The 22,387-nt window shown below is 37.1% G+C and overlaps 1 protein-coding gene across 1 annotated transcript in view; it reads right to left on the bottom strand.

Moving 5' to 3' along the window:
• LOC111512982 (microfibril-associated glycoprotein 4) overlaps positions 1–21,162 on the bottom strand; it is a 36,505-nt gene extending 15,343 nt beyond the window's left edge. Inside the window, exons 1-3 of the mRNA XM_074186639.1 lie at positions 21,026–21,162; positions 13,403–13,574; positions 7,946–8,033 (exon numbers count right to left, since the gene is read on the bottom strand). Coding sequence (XP_074042740.1) covers positions 7,946–8,033; positions 13,403–13,574; positions 21,026–21,103 — 338 coding nt within the window. The 5' untranslated portion in view covers positions 21,104–21,162. The remainder of the gene's footprint in view (positions 1–7,945; positions 8,034–13,402; positions 13,575–21,025) is intronic.
• Positions 21,163–22,387: the final 1,225 nt, after the last annotated feature.

Here is a 22,387-nt window from a genome sequence, read left to right as displayed (position 1 = left end):
CTGATTCCGTGAGAGATGACCGATTTGGCGGGAGTTGGTCATTTTCCGTTTGATGATGGGTTTCCATATGTTTCGTATATCTACGCTGGCCTGGCTGAATACGTTGTTGGACAACATGTATGCGGCTTCCTTAAATTTTCTCCTGAACTAATGTTCCTCTCTGTGCAAGATCTCAGCTTGGGACCAATCGATGTTGTGTTGATGGGTCCCAACATGGTCTGCTATTCCTGATTTGCTGGTTTCTCCTCGCTGTGTGTGCTTCTTGTGCTCGGCAATGCGAACATTCAATGGCCTTTTAGTTTCACCAATATAGGATTTTCCGCACTCACAGGGTATCCGGCAAATGCAATTCTTGGAATCGCAGTCCGCGTTTGGGGGCCTGGTTTTCGTGAGGCTGCTACGGATAGTGTTACCGGATCTGAAACAGGTTCTAATGTTGTACTTGGAACCAATTCTTCTTATCCTCTCCGATAATACTCTGATGTAGGGAAGTGCAAGCACTGGTTGTGACGGCTTCTCTTCCTTGCGAGGCTCCTGATGTCTTTTAGCCAAAGTCTTTTCTACCATCGCTTTGGAGTATCCATTCCGCTGAAGATCATTTTTGATGATGTCTAGTTCCTTCTCGAGACCTTCCTTTGTATTACAGCGCCCAAAAGCACGGTCTAATAGAGTCTTGATGATTCCTCTTTTTGTTGATTGATGGTGGTTGGATTCGTGGTTCAGATACTGTCCCGTATGAGTGGGTTTTCGGTATACAGATGTTTCCCACTTAGTGTCGGTCCTCTTCACCAAAACGTCTAAGAATGGCAATTCATTGTGGATTTCCTTCTCCATTGTGAAAGTGATGGAAGGTCTCACGCTGTTGATGTGTTTCAGCGTCTAGTTCAGTATTCCCATGGTTCCATATTATGAAGGTGTCGTCAACATATCTCAACCAGACTCGAGGTTTCTTGTGGGCTTCTTCAATGGCCAGAGTTTCAAACCACTCCATATATATGTTGGCTATGACTGGTAAAAGTGGCGATCCCATTGGTAGTCCTTCATCTTGTGTAAAGAATTCGTCCTTCAGTTGGAAATAACAGTTTCGTACACAGCATCCTAGTAATTCCATGCTGACGAATTCTTTACACAAGATGAAGGACTACCAATGGGATCGCCACTTTCACCAGTCATAGCCAACATATATATGGAGTGGTTTGAAACTCTGGCCATTGAAGAAGCCCACAAGAAACCTCGAGTCTGGTTGAGATATGTTGACGACACCTTCATAATATGGAACCATGGGAATACTGAACTAGACGCCTTTCTGAAACACATCAACAGCGTGAGACCTTATCACTTTCACAATGGAGAAGGAAATCCACAATGAATTGCCATTCTTAGACGTTTTGGTGAAGAGGACCGACACTAAGTGGGAAACATCTGTATACCGAAAACCCACTCATACGGGACAGTATCTGAACCACGAATCCAACCACCATCAATCAATAAAAAGAGGAATCATCAAGACTCTATTAGACCGTGCTTTTATGCTCTGTAATACAAAGGAAGGTCTCGAGAAGGAACTAGACATCATCAAAAATGATCTTCAGCGGAATGGATACTCCAAAGCGATGGTAGAAAAGACTTTGGCTAAAAGACAGCAGGAGCCTCGCAAGGAAGAGAAGCCGTCACAACCAGTGCTTGCACTTCCCTACATCAGAGGATTATCGGAGAGGATAAGAAGAATTGGTTCCAAGTACAACATTAGAACCTGTTTCAGATCCGGTAACACTATCCGTAGCAGCCTCACGAAAACCAGGCCCCCAAATGCGGACTGCGTAGATATACGAAACATATGGAAACCCATCATCAAACGGAAAATGACCAACTCCCGCCAAATCGGTCATCTCTCACGGAATCAGTGAAGCGGAAAATGGAAAGTAGAGAAAGTGAAAGTATTTCAACAACCTATAAAATAGTCATCTCTCGGAGGAATCAGTCCAGTCATCACCCGAAGACGATTGTAGATACCAACAATCGAAACGTCGTGAACTAACGTGACTTGGAATCTCTACACTTTTTTATTTTTTATTATTTTCTTTTTTGCATTCCTTTAATTTTCATTTATTCAATTATTATATTTTTACTTGTAGGTTATTTCACTATCATTTCATTTCAGGTTTATTGTTGCTTAATATAATTGTTATTTTCAACTATTCTTTTTTAATTATTTTTTTTTACTTGTTTCAGGTATTTCAAATCATTTTATATAGTAGACAATGGAAGTCCGAACTAGTGAAATTCCTCACGAAACATTGTCAATCACCTTCAAACAAACGTAGAAGCATTCAAAACAAAGATTTCAAAGTAAAAAATACATCAATTCTGCCAAGAAGAGCAATACGATACTTAGGAGTTATATTAAATGACACCAATAACTACGATGAACATTGGAATGGTGGTGAATATAGCATAGAAAATGGCATCAGCTTTGGCTAGAATGATACCAAATATAGGTGGACTTTGGAGGATCCAGCGGGAAGTTCGTTCTATATAAAAATTTTCAACTTTCAAATGTAAATTTTGCAATAAGCATACTTGATGAAAACAGTTCCAATAAATGAGAGTTGAAAAAACGCTGAAGTGTGAAAAAATATTCGAAAGATGTACCCTTTTTTGGCTGAAATGTGTTGAATGATATTCAGTCAACATTGCTTCAAAAAGACAATGGCATTTTCCGTAGGCCGTAGATAGATGACCTGAGGAATAAAAATGAGAAAAATCGTAGTTGTAGGCAAAATATATTCAAAAAGGAATTCAGTGGATATTCATAGTTTGTACCTTGAGTCAGCATAATCGATTTCGAACTATTGGAAAGTTACTAACAGCCAGAAACGTGAACAAACAAAACTAATCAAAGCACAAATCTCAATTTTCATTCTATAAAAAAATGTTGGGCAGCGACAGAAAACGGACTGAGAAAATTATTCATTTTATGATTCGGAATGGGAGATCACGGGTGTATTTTTGTATTTTCCCAATTTCTGAAAAAGCAGGAAATCGAGAAAGTTATATTGAACATGTTCTTTCCATTTCTTAATTTTATTTCATTTCTAAAATCCATATAAATCTGTTTAATTTTGATATACCTACAGTATACTTTCAAAAACAATAAATTTTCGTGTGATAATCCAGACCATAGAAATGAGCTGTAAGCTACATCTGTCTACTTCTTATGATGCACTGTTTTGAACCTTTAGTGTAGTAATGAATACTACTGGAGTTTTTCCCAACACCAAATCGTTATTTTTAACACCTCGACACGTGTTTCGATCATCAAGTGATCATCTTCAAAGAGGAAGATTAAAACTAGAAACTAACGCGAAGCTAACCCTATTTATGCTATATAGATGTCCCATCTTTGAAGATTAAACTGGAAACTAACGCGAAGCTAACGCTATTTATGCTATTTATAGATATACCATACAGGTAAACCATCCAGGTGTACCACCCATACAGGTATACCAACCTAAATTAATTTTACAATTTTGCTTTATCTATTATTTTATAATATATGTTTAACTGTTATAAAAATTACTTTCACAATATTGCCTATCTAAATTTATTTTTGCAATGTATCCCAAAGTAGTAATCAGTGAACCCAACAATATTATTTTAACTATATACATTTTAAGCTATATAGTATGCTCTTTGGTATAGGTCCGTCATCGTTATTCATATTATTATTGTGTTTACTTATTTCTACACACTCATAGGCATCTAGTTGCCTGTTGTTGTTAACTTGTCTAACTAATCTTAAAGAACTGAAGTCTATGGAATGGTTTTGTTGCAAAATATGATGGGCGACTGCTTATTTTTCAGGTCTTCCATATTTTAAGTGTGCTATGTGTTCCTTATATCTCACTTCAATAGATCTTTTTGTCTGTCCATAATATTTTGCATCGCAGTCCCCACATTTAAATTCGTAAATTCCAGACTTTTCCAAATCCTCCACTTTGTCTTTTGGACTTCCCAAAAGGCTCTGTAGTGTATGACTTGTTTCAAAAACCACCTTCATATCTAGTTCCTTGAAAATATTTTCAAAGTTTTTCGTATGTTGGTGGTATGGAACTGAGATGTATTTATCTTGGTTTTTGTCCTTTCTGAAAGTCGAGATTTCGTTCATTCTTAACCTAAACTTCTTCTTCCTTATTATGTCATCTACAATACCCCTCGAGAAACTGTTGTTAGTGACACTATTTTCTGTATTGTACATCTTTGTTTTGTGTTGGAGGGTTCATGTGTTAGAGGGAAAGTCAAAAGACGATGCACTGAAAAATTCAACCCAGCACATTTGTGCTGTCCACAGTGATGTGAACTATCAGGAATATACCTATACGTGCTTGTTTCTCTTCTAAATATATCATATTCTAACCCTCCATATTGGCTCTTCATTACCAAAACGTCAAGAAATGGTAGTTGTCCCTTATTTTCTAACTCATACGAGAATTTCATTGATAGACATCTATTATTTAAAATGGAAATAAAGTCCTCAATATTAGATTTTTTGCTATCAAATATCGCGAAAATATCATCCACATACCTTAGCCAAATCCTAGGAAAATACTACGACTTTACTCTGGTTTCCATTTCGAATCTGTTCTTGAACAAGTCTGCCAGGTAGGAAGACAAGGGGTTTCCCATGGCCGTTCCTTCCTGTTGTTCATAAAAGCAACCTTCTACCTGGAACCGATTTTGTTTCATACACAAATTAGTAAGAGAAATGAATTCATCGATTTCGTTACTATTATTTTTCTCTAGTAATTCCCTGAGGTATTGCAAGGTCTGTGGAATTGGGATGCTAGGAAATAAGGAACTAACATCAAAAGAAACCAAAATCTCTTGCAGAACCATGTTTTTTGTATGTTGTATGAAATATAAAGAGTTTTTTATACTAAAACTTGGTTTCGCAATAGACAAGGTTTCAAATTACTTAGTGAGCCACTTTGCTATTCGGTAGGTAGGAACTCCAATAGCTGACACGATGGAGTGCATTAATTTTCCCGGTTTGTGGATTTTTGGGAGGCAATATAGCTTCGACACCGTTGGGTCGGAAACTTGTAACTTCCGTTTCAGTTGAGGAGTAAGTATGTTGTCGCATTTCTTGAGGACATATTTTACTTCGGCAATCATCTTTGGTAACGGGTTCCTGGACAATTTCGCATACGGTTCGTTAGTAATGAGAGTATTGACCCTTTCGTAGTAGTCCGATTTATCCAGAATTACTACTTTGATACCTTTATCGGCTTTCAAATGAAAAACGTCCTTGTCTTTCAATCGTTTGATAAGTTTCTTTTGGTTTTTATCGTTGTTCATTGGATGCTTCCGTGGCATAAGAGGAAGAAGTCTTGAATGGTTCAAATCGTACCTAAAAGGTAGATCCCAGCTGACGAAAGTCAATAATGTGTATTCGGACATTTCGGCTATTGATTGCGGGGTACCTCAAGGATCTGTTCTAGGGCCCATTTTATTCCTATTATACATCAACGATCTTGCTACAGTTGATATTGAAGGGTCATTCACAATTTTTGCCGATAACACCACATTGTTATGGCATGAAAAAAATACTAACAATTTGAAGCAAATGATATCATTAGATTTAAAAAAAGTCAAACAGTGGTGTGATTCTAATTTACTCTCCTTCAACGTAGACAAGACCAAAATTGTAAACTTCAAATTTAGCTATGACAACTTGCTATTAGATGGTAGGAAGATAGAAGAAACGACTTGCACAAAATTTCTTGGTCTGCATATTGACAATAAATTAAAATTTAAAGAACATATCACATCTTTATGCACAAAATTGGCTTCAGGATCATTTGCTGTCAGAATTGTCTCCAATGAACTTGATATATTCACAGCTAGATCGACTTACTTTGTCCTAGTAGAGTCTCATCTAAGGTATGGCATTGCATTTTGGGGATTCTGTAGTAAACAACTATTGAACCAGGTCTTCGTGTTGCAAAACAGATCTTTGCGGTTTTTATGTGGGGCAAACCATAGGGATAGTAGACAACTTTTCGTTAAATACAGAATCCTCTCTCTATTCAGCATCCTCATTCTTGAAGTTGTTTGCCTGATTCATAAAAGATATAACACTTTCTCCAGATACACATAGAATCCACAACACAAGACAGAACATTAGTAATAATTTACATCTGCCAATACCCAGATTGACTCTAACAAAACACTCTAACATGTACGAAGGGAAAAAAATGTTCAACCATTTACCACAGGTAGTTAGGGATATAGTAGAGCAGAGACGTTTCAGGGAGTCGGTCAAAAATATACTGCTCATGAACGCTTATTATAGCCTGCAGGAATATTATGATGACAAATTGTAAATATTCTCAGTGTTCTGCCAAGATAAGCTAAACAATATTATGTATTAACGATTACGTTTTTATCATTATCATTATTACTATTATACATATAGTCTTGTTTTATTCCACATTAATATGTGTATGTGTAAATTGAATTGTGATACAATTGCATTTATAATGAAAATGCAAGGTTTGTTTTGTTTTGACAAATATGTTTTACATACTTTCTAATTTGCTGTTTTATTTATTTATATTTTTATATGTATATATATACACATATATTTATATTTTCACCACACTTTGTCAATGAGAATTTATTCTTGGACAATAAAGTATATTTATCTATCTACCTATCTATCTGTTATCTTGTTCTGTTCTTGGAGATTTGATTCCTGACCTTTTCTTGAACTAGTCCCTTCGAGGAATCGGGCATATATTGAATCGAACTTTCAACACTATTAACGATATCCTCAAGAGCTTTCTCTGAAGAGGGGTGCCAAATTTCAAACCGTTGTTCAAAAGGTTGAAGATGATCACTTGGTGATCGAAATACGTGTCGAGGTGTTGAAAATAACGAATTGGTGTTAGGAAAAAACTCAAGTAACGTTATGTCGACTTCTGTCAACGTGTAATTTACAAAAATAAATGTAAGGACTGCGATGCAAAATATTATGGACCAACTAGAAGATCTATCAAAATAAGTTATATGGAACATTCAGCAAACCTAAAATATGGAAGACCAGAAAAATCAGCATTCGCTTATCATATTTTGCAACAAAACCATTCCATAAACTTCAGTACATTAGGATTAGTTAGAGAAGAGAGAACAACAGGCTTCTAGATGTCTAGAGCAGGATCGGACGTGTCCGCTTTTTAATCTATTGATTACAAATTTGCAGGTAGTGATTCCACTAGTTAATCACCGAAAAATCAATTAGGATAATCATCATTCAACGAACAAAGTCCACATCGGACCAAAAAACTTTAGGTATATAAACAGCTAACCCTTGCCTTTAGATTCATTATCAATTTGCTTCTCCTGAAGATGCTAACCTTGTTAGCGAAACGCGCATCGAGTGCAAAAATGTCAGTTTCGTGTTAGGGTAATTGATTTCTAGAAAGAATTTTCAAAAATCGGTTTGAAAAGCCACTCACCACCTCACCCAACCCCACGAACACACGGCACTGATAAAGAAATATTGTGAAACGGACAGAAAATCAGTATTCAGCCAGTCCAGCTAGCCGAGCCTTTATTCTTCAACTACATTTGATAGCACGTTCACTGAGTATCTGGGCGACTAGGGGCCACAGGCAAGAAATGTTTAAGAATATACTCTTATTTTTATTGCCGTTCCAATTGGGAATGCAATGCTTCAACAAGAAAGGCTGAATAAACCTCTGTAGAAGCGGGCCACTCGTGCTGGCGAAACGTTAGGATGCAGTTTCAAACTACGACGGCCTTCAAACCCGAATGAAGATCGTAACACTGAAAATCTCGGCCGCGAAAGCCTTGACCAATTCATTTAACCTAATAATAACTCAAAAATATTCAAAAATTCCACATAATATCACTAACTTACCATTGTGAAAACGTTATATTTTCTAGTTTCTCCAGTAATGAGTCACCATCATTTAGCATCGTGCACCCAACTTGGGATCTATGTCGTTCTGAGAATGAAAATTCTGAATGAATCAACAAATTAAAAAAATTACAACTTTCAGATAGCTAGAGAAGTTGATTGGTTTATGTTGAATCCTGTTTTTGAACAAGTTCGTTAGTAACAAAAACAGAAATTTTGATGAATGCCTTTCTGATATAATTATATAACAGAAGACAGTGGACATCACATTGAAGGAATGAATTCAAAAAATTGATGGATGTAGCCATTACTACATGTTAGGAAATCATCATGAAAAATGAGAATTGAAAATTTCTTTGTTATTTACCACTTTCATTTGTAACTAACGTCCTGTGAAAACATTTTCGAACTAAAACATTAAAATAAAAATGATTGATTACATTAGCCCTTATATAACATCACTGTAGTTGATAATAGAGGTACTTAGCTCAAATGAGTACCTGTGACAATATGGAGAACTGGTAAGTAAACTACATTGATTTGATCATTCAGCAAGTTACGCCCGCAATTTTTATGCTTACGAGTTTCCAAGAATTTCAAATTATTGAGTTTGCAACCCTTCCTTGAATAGTGCAAAATGTCCGTATTGTTTAGATTCAGGAACTTGTGGTTGCATCCCTAGGAATAGTTTGAAAACGTCGAATCATTTTTACCTAGTCTGAAAGACTTTTATTCCCGTCAGGGAAATCGAAGCTGGAGTGCCTCAGGGAACTGTGCTGTCTCCACTACTGTACAGCCTTCATGTGAGCGATCTTCCGAAGTTCGATTACGTGAAAGTTTCCCTTTACGTCGATGATACGGCTCTCCTCGCTTCTTCCATGGGTCGGGCGTTGGTGGTCGTCTACATGCAACGCGCATTGGATGACCTCGAACGCTGGTACCTTGACTGGAACATTCCAGTGAATCCAGAAAAAACTCAGGCGATAGACTTGGGGAGACGTAAAGTTTCTCCAGATACAAGGGTCACGATTTCAGGCAGGGAGATCGAATGGCAAACGCGAGTCGAGTACCTAGGTCTTTGGGTAGACCGCCGACTCACCTGGGCAAATCACATTGATTATATCAAGAGCAAAGTGCAGATGAGTATAGGTAAACTCTATCCTCTATCCTATGGTCAATAGAAATTCAAAACTCAATCTTAAAAATGAGATTTTACTATACAACACGATGTTCAAGCCTGTCATCATGTATGCTTCAGGTGCTTGGGGACAAACCGCCCCGTCAAACCTCTCCATTTTGAAAAGGTTGCAAAATAAACTTCTCAGGATGCTGATGAATGCTCCATGGTTCGTGCGGAATGAAGCCATCCGCAGAGATTTGAAGCTGATAACTATACGGCAGTCCATTCAGTCGAGGAATCAGAGAGTTTTCGAGTCAGCGGAAACTCGTGATAACCCATTAGTTAGAGAAGCTGTAGATTACACTATAGATGACCCCACTCGATTCAGAAGGCCCCGTCGCTCGGTTGAGTGAAGGCCCTACGACGTCTGTTAAAATGAACAGTTTGTTCATCAAATACCCCAGTCAGGAAGGGGTACAAAAGGCCAGAGCGGCATAGAGGTGGTTGACCTTTATGTCGCCACAGAAATACTTCACATTATGAACCATTCGTCCTCCTGACGAATCTCAGTTGAAAGGGTAAGGGAAAAAATGTCCAACCTGATGAAAATGAAGATGACTATGACAAGACTTTTATGTTCAGCATACCGTTTTGAGAAATTTCGACAACATTGTCCCAAATAAACACTATTACACTCCGGCCATTTAAGCTTGTTAACTCCAGATTTCCCCAGCTCGTCCACTTTATCTTTGGCATTGAAAATAAAATCTAATAACCTGGCATGTGGTCTGAATACCATTTCCACATTGTTTTTTCTGAAGAAACCCGCAATTATCTCTGTTCTTTCAACAAAATATGTTGGAGTTACCTATTTCCTTCTAAACGATATGGAAATTTTGCACTATTCAAGGAATTTGCAAGTATTTGGGATTTGATAAAACTGATCTTGGTGACTTGCTCAATAAACTGATGAGTTTTGATTTTTCAGGTACTGCCTGTCAGCTGTTGCAATCCTATCTGGCATGTAGAAAACAACCTATAACGGTTATAAATCTAGAACATATATAGCTTCTTCTGGTGTACCAAAGGGCTCCAACCTTGGTCCTCTTTTGTTTTTATTGTTTATTAATGACTTATGTGAAAGTTTAGCTTGTGAGCGGTTATGCTTCGCGGATGACTTGAAATTATTCTCTATAATTAAGGAAGTAGGTGATTGTGTAAATCTTCAATCTCAATTACAATTTCTTGTTGCTTGGTGTAGCAATAATAAATTGAAACTCAATGTGGAGAAATGTAAATTAGTGAGTTATAGTCGAAAAAGAGAGGTTTATATATTCCCTTATGTAATACAGGATTCAGATCTGCTGAGATGCAATGAGATCCAAGACCTAGGGGTAGTATTAGATCATAAATTAACATTTGGTAGACATATTTCAGAAAAAGTTTCAGAATCTTTCAGAGCTTATAGTTTCATTGTTGGAAATTGGAGAAACTTCCATAATATTAAAGCCATGAAGCTGTTGTACTTCACCTACGTACGTTCGAAGATAGAATATGCAAGTATCGTCTGGAGTCCATTCCATGAGATTCATAACATAGCCATTGGAAGAGTTCAAAGAAAGTTTTGTAAATTTCCAATTTCCAGAATAGATGGTTCTTACCCTGAGAGAGGTATCAATAATGATGTCATTTATGAACGTTTGGAACTTTTCAGTTTAGAGCATCGCAGAAAATATGCGTCGCACATATTTTTATTTAAGTTTGTAAATGAGAGAGTTGACTGTCCTTGAATTCTTGAACAAATTAACTTCAATGTACCACGGCCAGCTTCACGATTTCAATCCATTCTTAGACCTCTTAGAGCAAGAACTAACATTATGCTCAATTCCCCAATATGTGTTATATGCACAAATTTCAATAGCATTTGTGCCCGTGGTGATTTATTTTTCACTGACCTTCATAACATTATTAGAATTGCTAAGAATTGAAGTAGGTAATTAGAACTACTTTTTCTTTCTTGTTCGTTTTATTTTTCGTTTATAGTTGAGTATTGTGAATAAAATTTTATATTGTCCTGTAAATGGGTAACTGTTGGACAATAAAGCTATTATTATTATTTTTATTATTATAATTGTTTCATCGTAGTGTGCGCTGGTCAGGCTCTATCCACTCCCCACACCGTGGGGTGAGTGATCATTGGATCCGAGAATTATGTGCCCTGAGCAAACGCAGTGAGCCAAAAATGACAGCCTTCTGCATCTGTGCGGCTAAGATTTCTGCCTTAGTGCGGCAAGCCGGTATGATTTTAAGATTCTAGAGTAGAGAGGACATCATTCCACCAAGGACTCCAAAAATCAGAACAACCATCTTGACAGAGTGATCTGGATAGAGTCTGCGGAGTTCTAAGAGAAAATCTCGATATTTTATCCGTTTTTCCTCCTCTTTTCTCACGATATCCGTCTCGCCAGGAGCTGAAAACTCCATGACAAATATTGTTTTGCTCTGGTGATCGAGATGGACTACATCAGGCGTATTAGCTTGTATGAGCCTGGGGGCGGGAAATGAATAGTTCCAATAAATTCGGCACTTCTCGTTTCCCACAACGGATTCAATATCCCCCGGGGCGTAAGGCAACACCGGTGTCTCGTAAATACCGTAAGAGTGCCGTAGATGGTAATATAGCACTCTTAGGGCCGCGTTATGTCGATGGATATAGGCCGATAGCAAGTGCATTAGGGTCTCGGGCGCCTCGCGGCAGGTCCTGCACCTTGTGTCAGGAACCTCTATACCCATCAAGCGACTGCGGTAGACTAAGGTGTTGAAGACACCATCCTGGCAAGCCATGATGAACCCCTCAGTTTCCGACTTCAGCCCACTCGCCCTGAGAAAATCAAACGTCATGCGCTTTGATAAGTCAAGGTCTCCAATGTTATTGAAGAAGACCCCATGCATTGGCTTATCCTGGTGTCTCCGCAGAAGTAAGGTGATCTCTGCGGCTTTCACCTGAGCTTTTTGCTGAACGGGTTCCAACTCGGTGACAGAGTTGTGGTCACCTCGTTCAGAGTCGAAAACTATACCGAGCTCATCAGCTGCTCGAGCAGCTGTCCTAAAGAGAAATGCTCCAATTCCTGCTCTCTCATGGTCACCGGCCATGCAGAGGAGGGGATCCGAACTCATGACGACTTTACGGGCTGTATCCAGTACCATTCTGTCGTGTAGACACTCCAAACTCAAAAGTCCACGGCCTCCCTGTTGTCGGGGAAAGTACAACCGTGGAACGGATAATTTGGGATGCAAACTCCTATAGAGATGCATAATTTTTCGGGTCTTTACGTAGAGTTGATACAGCTCCTCCCGAGTCCACTTGACTACTCCAAACGAGTAGAGTAGGATTGGAACGGCAAGCATATTTGTTGCAGTAATTTTGTTCTTCCCCGACAGTTCCAATGACCAGATCTGTCGAAGTTTTTGCTGATACTTGCCACGGAGAGAGTTTTTCACTGCTGTTACCCTTTGTGAGTGGCGTTGTTCCACCCCGAGGTAAGTATACGTCTCTCCGAAATCCGGATGGTGTAGGATGCTCCCATCTACGAGCTGCACATCCTCTCCGTAGTCCCCGCATCGTCCTATTTTGAGATGGACCATTGCACATTTTTCTATCCAGAATTTCATACCGATAGCATGCGTGTACTCTTCCACCACCCTCAAGGACTGATGGAGATTCTTCTCTCCAGAGGCATAAAGTTTAAGATCATCCATATAAAACAGAAGGGTGACCTTGTGCCTCCGGTTTCCGGGAGTGCCACAGTTATACCCTCGAGTATTTCTGAGCGCAACGGATAATGTCAATAGTGAGACGCAGAAGAGAAGGGGACTGAGGGAATCACCCTGAAATACACCCCTTCTGAAAGTGACCCACCCTGTTTGGACTCTTGCTTGACCAGATGTTATGGTGAAGCGAGTTCGCCAAAGTGGTATCAGTTGTTCATTGCATCTCACTATGTTATCAGGTACCGCAAGGCATCTGAGCAAATGCAAGATGAGCTCATGCAAAATTGTATCAAATGCCTTACGATAATCGATCCAGGCCATAGAGAGGTTACGCTCATATTGTATCGAGTCCTGCGTTATTATTATTATTATTATTATTAGGAATTTGCAGTCACCTTCATTACGAATGCAATTGAATAATGCATCCATTCGATGGACTGTTGATGAATAAATTACAATTTTATAATACTTACTGCTCAAATTTGAGTATCTGAATCATTATGGGTAATTCTGAAGAACTACTGGTGATTCAACAATATTATAATAAATCTCAAATAATAAATTACCTTCATTTGATTCAATTTGGGATCCGATGAAATTTTTTAGATTTGGGTGAAGCTGGTCATAACCTCCCTTCAGGTGAATGTCAAATAATTTAGTCAACTTGAATTCTTCAGATTCTTCCGAATGCCGGACTTCTCGATTACCAAAGGCACTTTTATGATTGTTCCCAGTGTTCTGAAATATTCAATTAAAAAAAAATTATATTATTTTTTTCCTATTCAGCATAACTTTGATGACATTATAACCGACAGTTTGTGATAGTTTTTTCGGTGACTTGAATTCCTAGAATATAAATACTTGATTTATATCTATATGTAAATCACCTAATCACACACTATCTGAAATCAAACACGTACAAATATCGTTCCCGCCTATAACAATTAGTCTATTCTGAACAAGATATGGATTTAACTCCCTCTTGCATCGAAACTATCCATTTTTGAGGTTTATCACCTAACTGCGTCATATTGAAAATTCAGAAAAATTATCCAATTTTTTTGTTTGGCACTCTTCGTGGGGAGGGGGGATAATCATATGAAAAAGTGCTGTTTCCCCAATTCAACCATATTCAAACATCCGACTATGCATTTTAAAGTAATCCAGATATCATTTTTTTGCGTTTCATCATAGGTAGTGACGAAAAAGAGGGGAATGAAGAATGTTGAAGGAGCTTCAACATATGCAACATTATCAATAATGAAACAGGTGAAAATGTCGTTCACGGTTTCGAAAATGAATGATCTATTCTGAGAAAGAGGTGATTTTAACGATCTCTAGCCGCAAAACTATTCATTTTTTGAGGCTGGCGCAATGGCGCAAAATTTCAAAAAAATCCACCGAGAACCAAGTTCCAAGGTTCTTCATGAAACTTCAAACTTCATTATTTGTTAGAACTACACAATACTCACTTATCTGTTCAGAGAAATTCATTATTTTATTATAGAACAAAATGGGTGGGATTGATTTGAGAATAATATACTTATACAAAAACAATTATTTTGTATAATAATGTGTGCAAGGTATATGTGAAAGAGAATGAAAGTAATCATTATCCCGATAAAGATTCTGAATTGTTACCGATTTGAAATTCATACCATTCATAAATGAATACCATTTTAACCTCTTGTAGCTTTTCCTTGAAGATGATAATGAATTTTATCGGAATATTAAAAAAAGTTGTGTTATAAGAGCACACTTCCGTCCTGCTGTATTGCTTTATATATATTTTCTTTTCGTGTTTTTTATCCTTATTAGGATTATTTTCACTACATTTAGGCAAAGTCTCATTTCGAATCATCTGAAAAAAAAAATTGTTCAGGTCAGTCTCAACTCCCAACACCGTAGAAAATAATTACTTCCCTGGCTAATACCACTGCGAGCGTTGGATTATACCCGAGAGGTGTCACTGCAGGATTTTTCACTGAAGTTATTCCCGCATATGCTGTTGGCGATACAACTGCCGCAATCGATTTTCAATTATTGGAATACACTTGCAGACCGGTTTCTGGCTGTTTAGCCACTCGACAGTGCAAGGAAGTGTCCATCATTAACATAAAGTCGATGATTTCCGATAATTGAGAATCGAATTCCTTCAGAGTATCATTCCTAGAACTAGGCTGAAGCGGACAAGAAACAACAGGTTTGTCATCGCTCTATCTGCCTGTGAACGGGGTAACCAACCGCATATCCGAAATTTGTTCAATTCCTGAACGATTTGTTTTTTTAGATGATTTGATCTATAGCCAGTCTTCAAGTAAGCCGACTGACAATATGTGAAAAGTCGCAATTGCCATCTACTAGTGATGTTTGGAGTTCTACAACTAGACTAGTCTAATTGTAATTTCGATGTACATATAAAGAGTTATCATAAATATAATTTCCGATGGAAATGTAGAAATTGAAGGGTTATTTTGTATTTAATGAAACGTAATTGTGAATTTTTGGGAAAGAAAGTTTTTGGCTTTCTACTACTCCATCTTGATACAAAAAAAGGGATGAGGGAATCTTTCAAAGGAAGGAGTGTATTATCTATAATGTTATCCAATTTGGTACTGAAGAGCCTTAGGGCAAGTGTCTTAAGGCGAAACATCGATGTATACCAGTGAGGATGACAGTGTTCCATGTGAGTGCAATTTGTTGCCATTCATTTAAAGTAGAACTCATGTGAATGATATCTGATTTTTAATCCACAACGGATGTTTAAAATACAGACTGAATAGAGAAAAGTATCTTCTGTATAATTCAGTGTTGATGTAGAAGTATTTGTTTCGAAAGATTTTTTTTCTTTCGTTTAATTCAATGTTTATATGAAAGTAGCTGTTTCAGGAGGACTTTCTTTCAGTTTGTGTCTGAAAGTTACTTCTTTGCATGATCTATACATCCATGTATAGAGTTACTTACTCTCAAATTGATTACTTCCTTCCTTTCTTTGAAAGATTCCCTCATCTTTTTTTGTATCAAGATGAAGTAGTTGAAAGCCCAAAAATTTCTTTCCCAAAAATTGATCACTCCTAAAAATATAACCCCTACAATTCAAGTAATTATGAAATTTGCTCAAATTTTGTATTTCTGTGTACCACGTTTACTGCTTTCTGGAATGGTGCCTCAAAAAATCAGTCATTGGTCAACGTTTATAACGAGTCCAATAAGTTATACATTCTGTAATCCTTTTTGTAATAACTTCAGTGATAAATAAAGTTCTATTCTATTATATTCTATAAACGCTGTGATCTCCAACTTTTCTCAAATAATCGTAATAATTCAGGTCGTCGAGAAATGTATCGGGAAAACAGCTTTTTCAATAAATATTTTCGTATTGAATACGACAGAAAAATCCCTACCATCATGAAGGGGATAACTGATACTTATGACAAAACATCTTCCTTTCTCCACCTCGTAACTCGTAGACGAAGCTAATAACGTCCCTACACATTTACAGTTTTGTTTGTGATCATTCAAATGAGAAATAATAGATTAACCTTTGCTGTGGAAGATGGCGCCACAGTGTCCTTTCCGAATATAAACTTATCGATGGAAAAGAAATTTGACCATTTTTCAGTGAATGAACTACTCATGAAGCGCATCGTTATTTTTCAGTTTCAAACTGAAACTGCCTGAAACTTGCACATTAACACTAACGTCATTAGAACTCAAAAGTCATCAGAACTCAAAACCACCTGAACTCAAAACCATCTGAAACTCTGAGATTCTTCGTTTTGACTCATACTTTCACATCAACTTCTCATCATGATATCGAATGTTCAGCTGTTAATGTTAATCTATAGATCACTGATTAGGTTTAAATCAGGCCCTGGGAAAATAGTGTACAACTCTGCCAAAAATGTGTATTGAAAGAACAGAAATACAGTTGATGGAACGTTCACAACTGATGTGAAGCATTCATATGTTGTTTCGAATTTGAGAAAACCTCCATTTTTACAATGCATTTCCAACCGGGTTGAGCGATGACCATCCATATTCACAAGTCTTGAACATCCATTACTTCGAAGAAAATGAAGTGTTGGCTGCTTTGAAATAGAACTGAAAATGACAACAGGTCCCGACAGCATCCTTGCACTGATTATCAGAGATTGTGCATATGCTTTGGCTCGTCCTTTGACAATATTGATAAATATCTGCATCAAAACTAGTACCATCCCAGATCTATGGAAATTTTATGAAGTTCGGCTGAATTATAAAAAAAGGGACAAGTTTGATGTCGGTAATTATAGAACGATATCAATAATATGCAACTTCGCCAAAGTGTTTGAAATCCTCATCTATAGCACCAAATATATCTCTGAAATCATCGATAGGAAATCCCAAACTGATATCATATATACGAAATTCTCTAAGGCGTTTGACAGACTTGATCACGGATTACTGCTATCAGAATTGTACAGGTGGGGCTTTTCTCTGACCCTGATCCAACTTTTCATATCATACTTCACTGACGGGTGTCAGTATGTTACGATTATATTCAATGGCTTCAAGTCCGTGGAATATGCAGCTACCTCGTGTGTTCCACAAGGAAGCAACCTAGGTCCACTTCTTTTTAATGCCTTCATAAACGACATAGTTGAGGTCATTGCCATCACCTTTTTGATATACGCGGATGACCTCAAATTATATTGTGAGATCAATGGCATCGAGGACTATCTTAAACTCTCCCTCAAACGTGTGTTTGAAGGTGATTGACAATGTTTCATGATGAATTTCACTAGTTTGGATTTATATTGTCTACTATAATAAATGATTTGAAATCCCTGAAATAACTAAAGAACAAGAATTAAAAATGAAGAGCTGAAAATAACAATCATATTAACCAAAATAAACTTGAAGTGAAATAATAGTGAAATAAAATACAAGTAAAATAGAACAATTGAACAAAAAATTAAAATTAAAAAATAAAGAAAAAAATATAAAGAAATAAAAATAAAAATATAATAAAATAAAAACTGAAATGAAAAGTAAAAATAAAAAGTTAGGAGATTCCAATCCACTTTAATTCACGACGTTTCGATTGTTAGTATCTACAATCGTCTTCGGGTGATGACTGGACTGATTCCTCCGAGAGATGACTATTCATGGGTCGTTCGAATACTTTCACTTATCCCCGCTTTCCATTTTTTTCGCTTCACTGGCGAGAGTTGGCCATTTTTTCGCTTGATGATGGGTTTCCATATGTTGCGTATTTCTACGCTGGCTTGGCTGAATACGTTGTTGGACAACATGTATGCGGCATCCTTGAATTTTCTCCTAAACCAATGTTCCTCTCTGTGTAAGATATCAGCTTGGGACCACTCGATGTTGTGTTGATGGGTCCAAACATGGTCTGCTATTCCTGATTTGCTGGTTTCCCCTCGCTGTGTGTGTTTCTTGTGCTTGGCAGTGCGAACATTCAATGGCCTCTTAGTTTCACCAATATAGAATTTTCCGCACTCACAGGGTATCCGGTAAATGCAATTTTTGGAATCGCAGTCCTCGTTTGGTAGCCTGGTTTTCGTGAGGCTGCTACGGATATTGTTCCTAAATCTGAAGCAGGTCATGATGTTATACTTGGACCCAAATCTTCTTATTATTTCCGATAATCCTTTGATGTAGGAAAGTGCAAGCACTGGTTGTGACGGCTTCTCTTCCTTGCGAGGCTCCTGCTGTCTTCTAGCCAAAGTCTGTTCTACCATCGCTTTGGAGTAGCCATTCCGTTGAAGATTATTTTTGATGATGTCTAGTTTCTTCTCGAAATCTTCCTTCGTATTACAGAGCCCGAAAGCACGGTCTGATAGAGTCTTGATGATTCCTCTTTCAGTCGATTGATGGTGGTTGGATTCGTGGTTCAGATACTGTCCCATGTGAGTGGGTTTTCTATATACAGATTTTTCCCACTTAGTGTCGGTTCTCTTCACCAAAACGTCTAAGAATGGCAATTCGTTGTGGATTTCCTTCTCCATTGTGGAAGTAATGGAAGGTCTCATGCTGTTGATGTGTTTCAGTATACGGGACTGTACGTGAAAGTACACGAACGTCCCATCTCTCGGAGAAATCAGTCCAGTCATCACCCGAAGACGATTGTAGATACTAACAATCAAAACGTTGTGAACTAACGAAGTTTGGAATCTCTTGACTTTTTATCTTTATTTCCATCTTCATTTCCTAATTTTTTTTTATTTTTATTTTTTATTCAATATTTCTATTTTCACTTGTATATAATTGAATTTTCAGCTATTCATTTTCAATTCTCCTTTTTTGTGATTTCAGGGATTTCAAATTATTTTATACAGGGTGTTCCTAAACATCGTGCACATACGAAAGGGGGTAGTTCATTGGCTCATTTCATAATTAAAAGTTCATATAAATATGGGTCCGCAAACGCTTCGTTACCGATTTACAGGGTGTTGAAATTACAAGATTTTTCTTGTTATTTCTTTGGAGCTCCTCCAGTTTTCGAGATATTGAGCTCAAATTTGGAATCTAGATTGCGTTATAGGGCATACATTAGTGGGTTTTGTCAGATGGTTGTTGATTCTACAAGGTGATATTTTTTCAGGAGTCATGTTCCATTTTCTCCCCCTGAACTTTTTTACTGTGTGCCGCTGGTAGAAACTCTTTTCGTTTCTGCGATCGTTATCGAGAAAAAAATTAAAGATTTTTTGTAGAAATGATTTATTTCACAATACAAAAACCTCTATTCAGTTGTTCTCATACACTTCATGTAAACACTTCCGAGACAAAATAGAAAAATATGCTGGAGTGCTGTCGTGCATGAATCAAATTTCTCAACAAAAGAGGCAAGTGTTCGAGTAATAAAGGCGATTCCTGCAGTTCCTATTGAATCGCTGGTAGATTCTACGATACAAATTAAATGTTTTGTTTTCTTTAGAAGTTTTTTTCGGATTTGCGTTTTAACTATTTAAGGTTTTAGTTTGACACTGTACGGTATTAAATTAAAATGTTTTAATTACTCATTACTATCTCAAACAATATCAATTGTTTCCGTATGTGTATGATGTTTAGGAACACCCTGTATATTAGACAATGGAATTTCGAACTAGTGAAATTTCCTCAAACGTGTTGAGCAATGGTGTTTTCGTAATAATCTTCCTTTAAACGCGAGTAAATGTAATGTAATGACGTACACAGTAAAAAATCGTCCATTTTCATATCAATATTTATTAAACGATATTCTACTTCAATGGCCTCTCACATTCACCGATCTGGGTATTACCTTCGACACAAAACTTTCCTTCATACCACAAATTGAAGCCATTCTGTCTGCTGCAAACGGAATGTATGGATTTATTGCACGAATCTACAGATATTTCGCGGATCCATCCACATCGAAAACCTTATACTATGCTTTCGTCAGATCAAAATTAGAATATGCATCCATGAACTGGAATCCATCTCACCAGTTTTATACAGAGAAAGTTGAATCAGTACAACGTCGTTTTCTTAAACGTATCTCCTATAGATCAGACAATATCTATCTACCATTTGGATTTCATCATGATACATTGTTAGCTAGACATGCTATGAATAGCTTGAGTTCCCGTCGTGATTGTCATTCCGCATTTTTTTTTCAACTGATGAATAATTTAACTATTGACCCACATATTCTACAAAAACTGAATTTCAATGTACCTAGACCAACCTCTAGAGTGGTTAATCCTTTTCATCTGCCAACACAACGTACAAATATTCTGAAACGTTCACCTCTGCATAACATGTGTGTCAAATGCAATTCTGCAAGTTTTTAGCTCGACATTTTTTATTTAAGCTGATTCTAAATGTATTGGTTTTATCTTATAATTGTATTGTATTGTGATTTGACTTCGGTGTATCCTGTAGGAGAGTGTATATAAATAAATAAATAAAAAATAAATATACATATTCTTGCAATAATGTGATAACACAAAGCAAATGGAAATGAAGTGAAGTTAAATCTAGGATCCATATTCTGAGATGACTGATATTCAGTAAATTTCTTCGTAAGAAGAAATATGGAAATTTTTCAAGAATTTTGTAAATTCAATTATATAAATCATCCAACTATCTATTGAAAAAAATCCACGAAATATCGATTAGAAAAAATGTACTATTCAACTTTTATTGGGTAATAACCTCACCTGAATATCGGTTCCATCTGAGACACTTGCAGAGAGAGCACTCACAATGCAACAGAAAATTATACTTAGAATCAACATGTTGTCGAAGAACTTCAAACCTAGACATTCGTGAAATCACTCTGATATTTATATGGATCGATTAGAAATTTTCGTATCACACAATATTATTGTTATGTTTCAGATTATATGTTTTTGTGTTTTTGTTTACTGGATGAACAGATAACAATATCGGTTGAAAACCTGAATAGTGCATTGAACGAATAGAAATTTAAGGAAAGAGTCCTATTTTCTCAAATATGAATTGAGTTCATCCGCTGAGAGTTCAACGTTTCGCCCCTTATCATATAGCGATATTCAGGCTTGTTACTGCTTCTGCCCCTACAAGTACAATAGGGAGGGACTTTTTAGGAATATATCACTCTAATAATGTTCATTCTCCAACGTTAGATGAAGTAACCCACGAAACTAGGACATGGTTTCGTTTACATGCTCCGCAAACATGACTTGAATGCCAATCCCTACTACCAAGTTTTCAATCGTTTTGCTGGACTCCATTGTACTAATATGTTGGGTGGAATATATAGGAGATATTTTAACTTTCGTTGGTAACAGTTGTGTTTTAATTTTTGGTGAAGCTACAACTTGTTTACCCAGTCTGGTACTTCTAAACTATGCGGTCGCCACGTTCATCATGATTTCTTTATTTCTAGTTACTACAGCTATAGATACATTGTAGGCACAGAATCATTGTACAGTGTTGGTCCTAAAACTGATCCCTATGGAATACAATTATTTGTTACGACTACCTTCAAGAATTTTCCTGTTTCTGAAATGAGTTTTTTTCTGATACGCAGAAAAGTATGATTTTCATGAGGTTTTGATTGAAGCCCTTATTGACAGGAGCAGATAGTATGATGTAAAGCTGAAGGAATTTTTGCATCACGTCAAATGTTCGATGACAACTTTTATCTTTGATGACATGAACTACTCGACGACCTGACCTAAAGTCGAATTACCTTTCCAGTTTGTCCAGAACATTACTAAACGCATCACTTTGAAAAGGATGCAAAAAAACTGTAGAGAAAGGAGTACCAAAGCGACTGATGATGTATTATGACATCTGCCACCAAAGTGAATCAGAGACTCAATAAGTTTACTAGTAGATGCCCAAAAACTTGAGATACCGATTTTAAAAATCCACAGACTAGAGGGACTATAGGATGAGATAATGTTTACATGTGACAGTGAAAAAAGGCAACCAAAATTTCAGCTAGCCTTCAATATCAGTGCTCAGTTAGACATAAGTTCTTAGAATGCACATCTCTGTCCAGAGCAGGGGTCTCCAAACTACGGCCCGCGGGC

The sequence above is a fragment of the Leptinotarsa decemlineata genome, unplaced genomic scaffold (genome assembly GCF_025532065.1).
Source record: "Leptinotarsa decemlineata unplaced genomic scaffold, Ldec_3_MD MMD2_P_RNA_scaffold_4, whole genome shotgun sequence".
NCBI classification, from domain to species: Eukaryota; Metazoa; Arthropoda; class Insecta; order Coleoptera; family Chrysomelidae; genus Leptinotarsa; species Leptinotarsa decemlineata.
The sequence above is the reverse complement of the archived record's forward strand: the minus strand, read 5'-3'. Positions and strand labels throughout refer to the sequence as shown.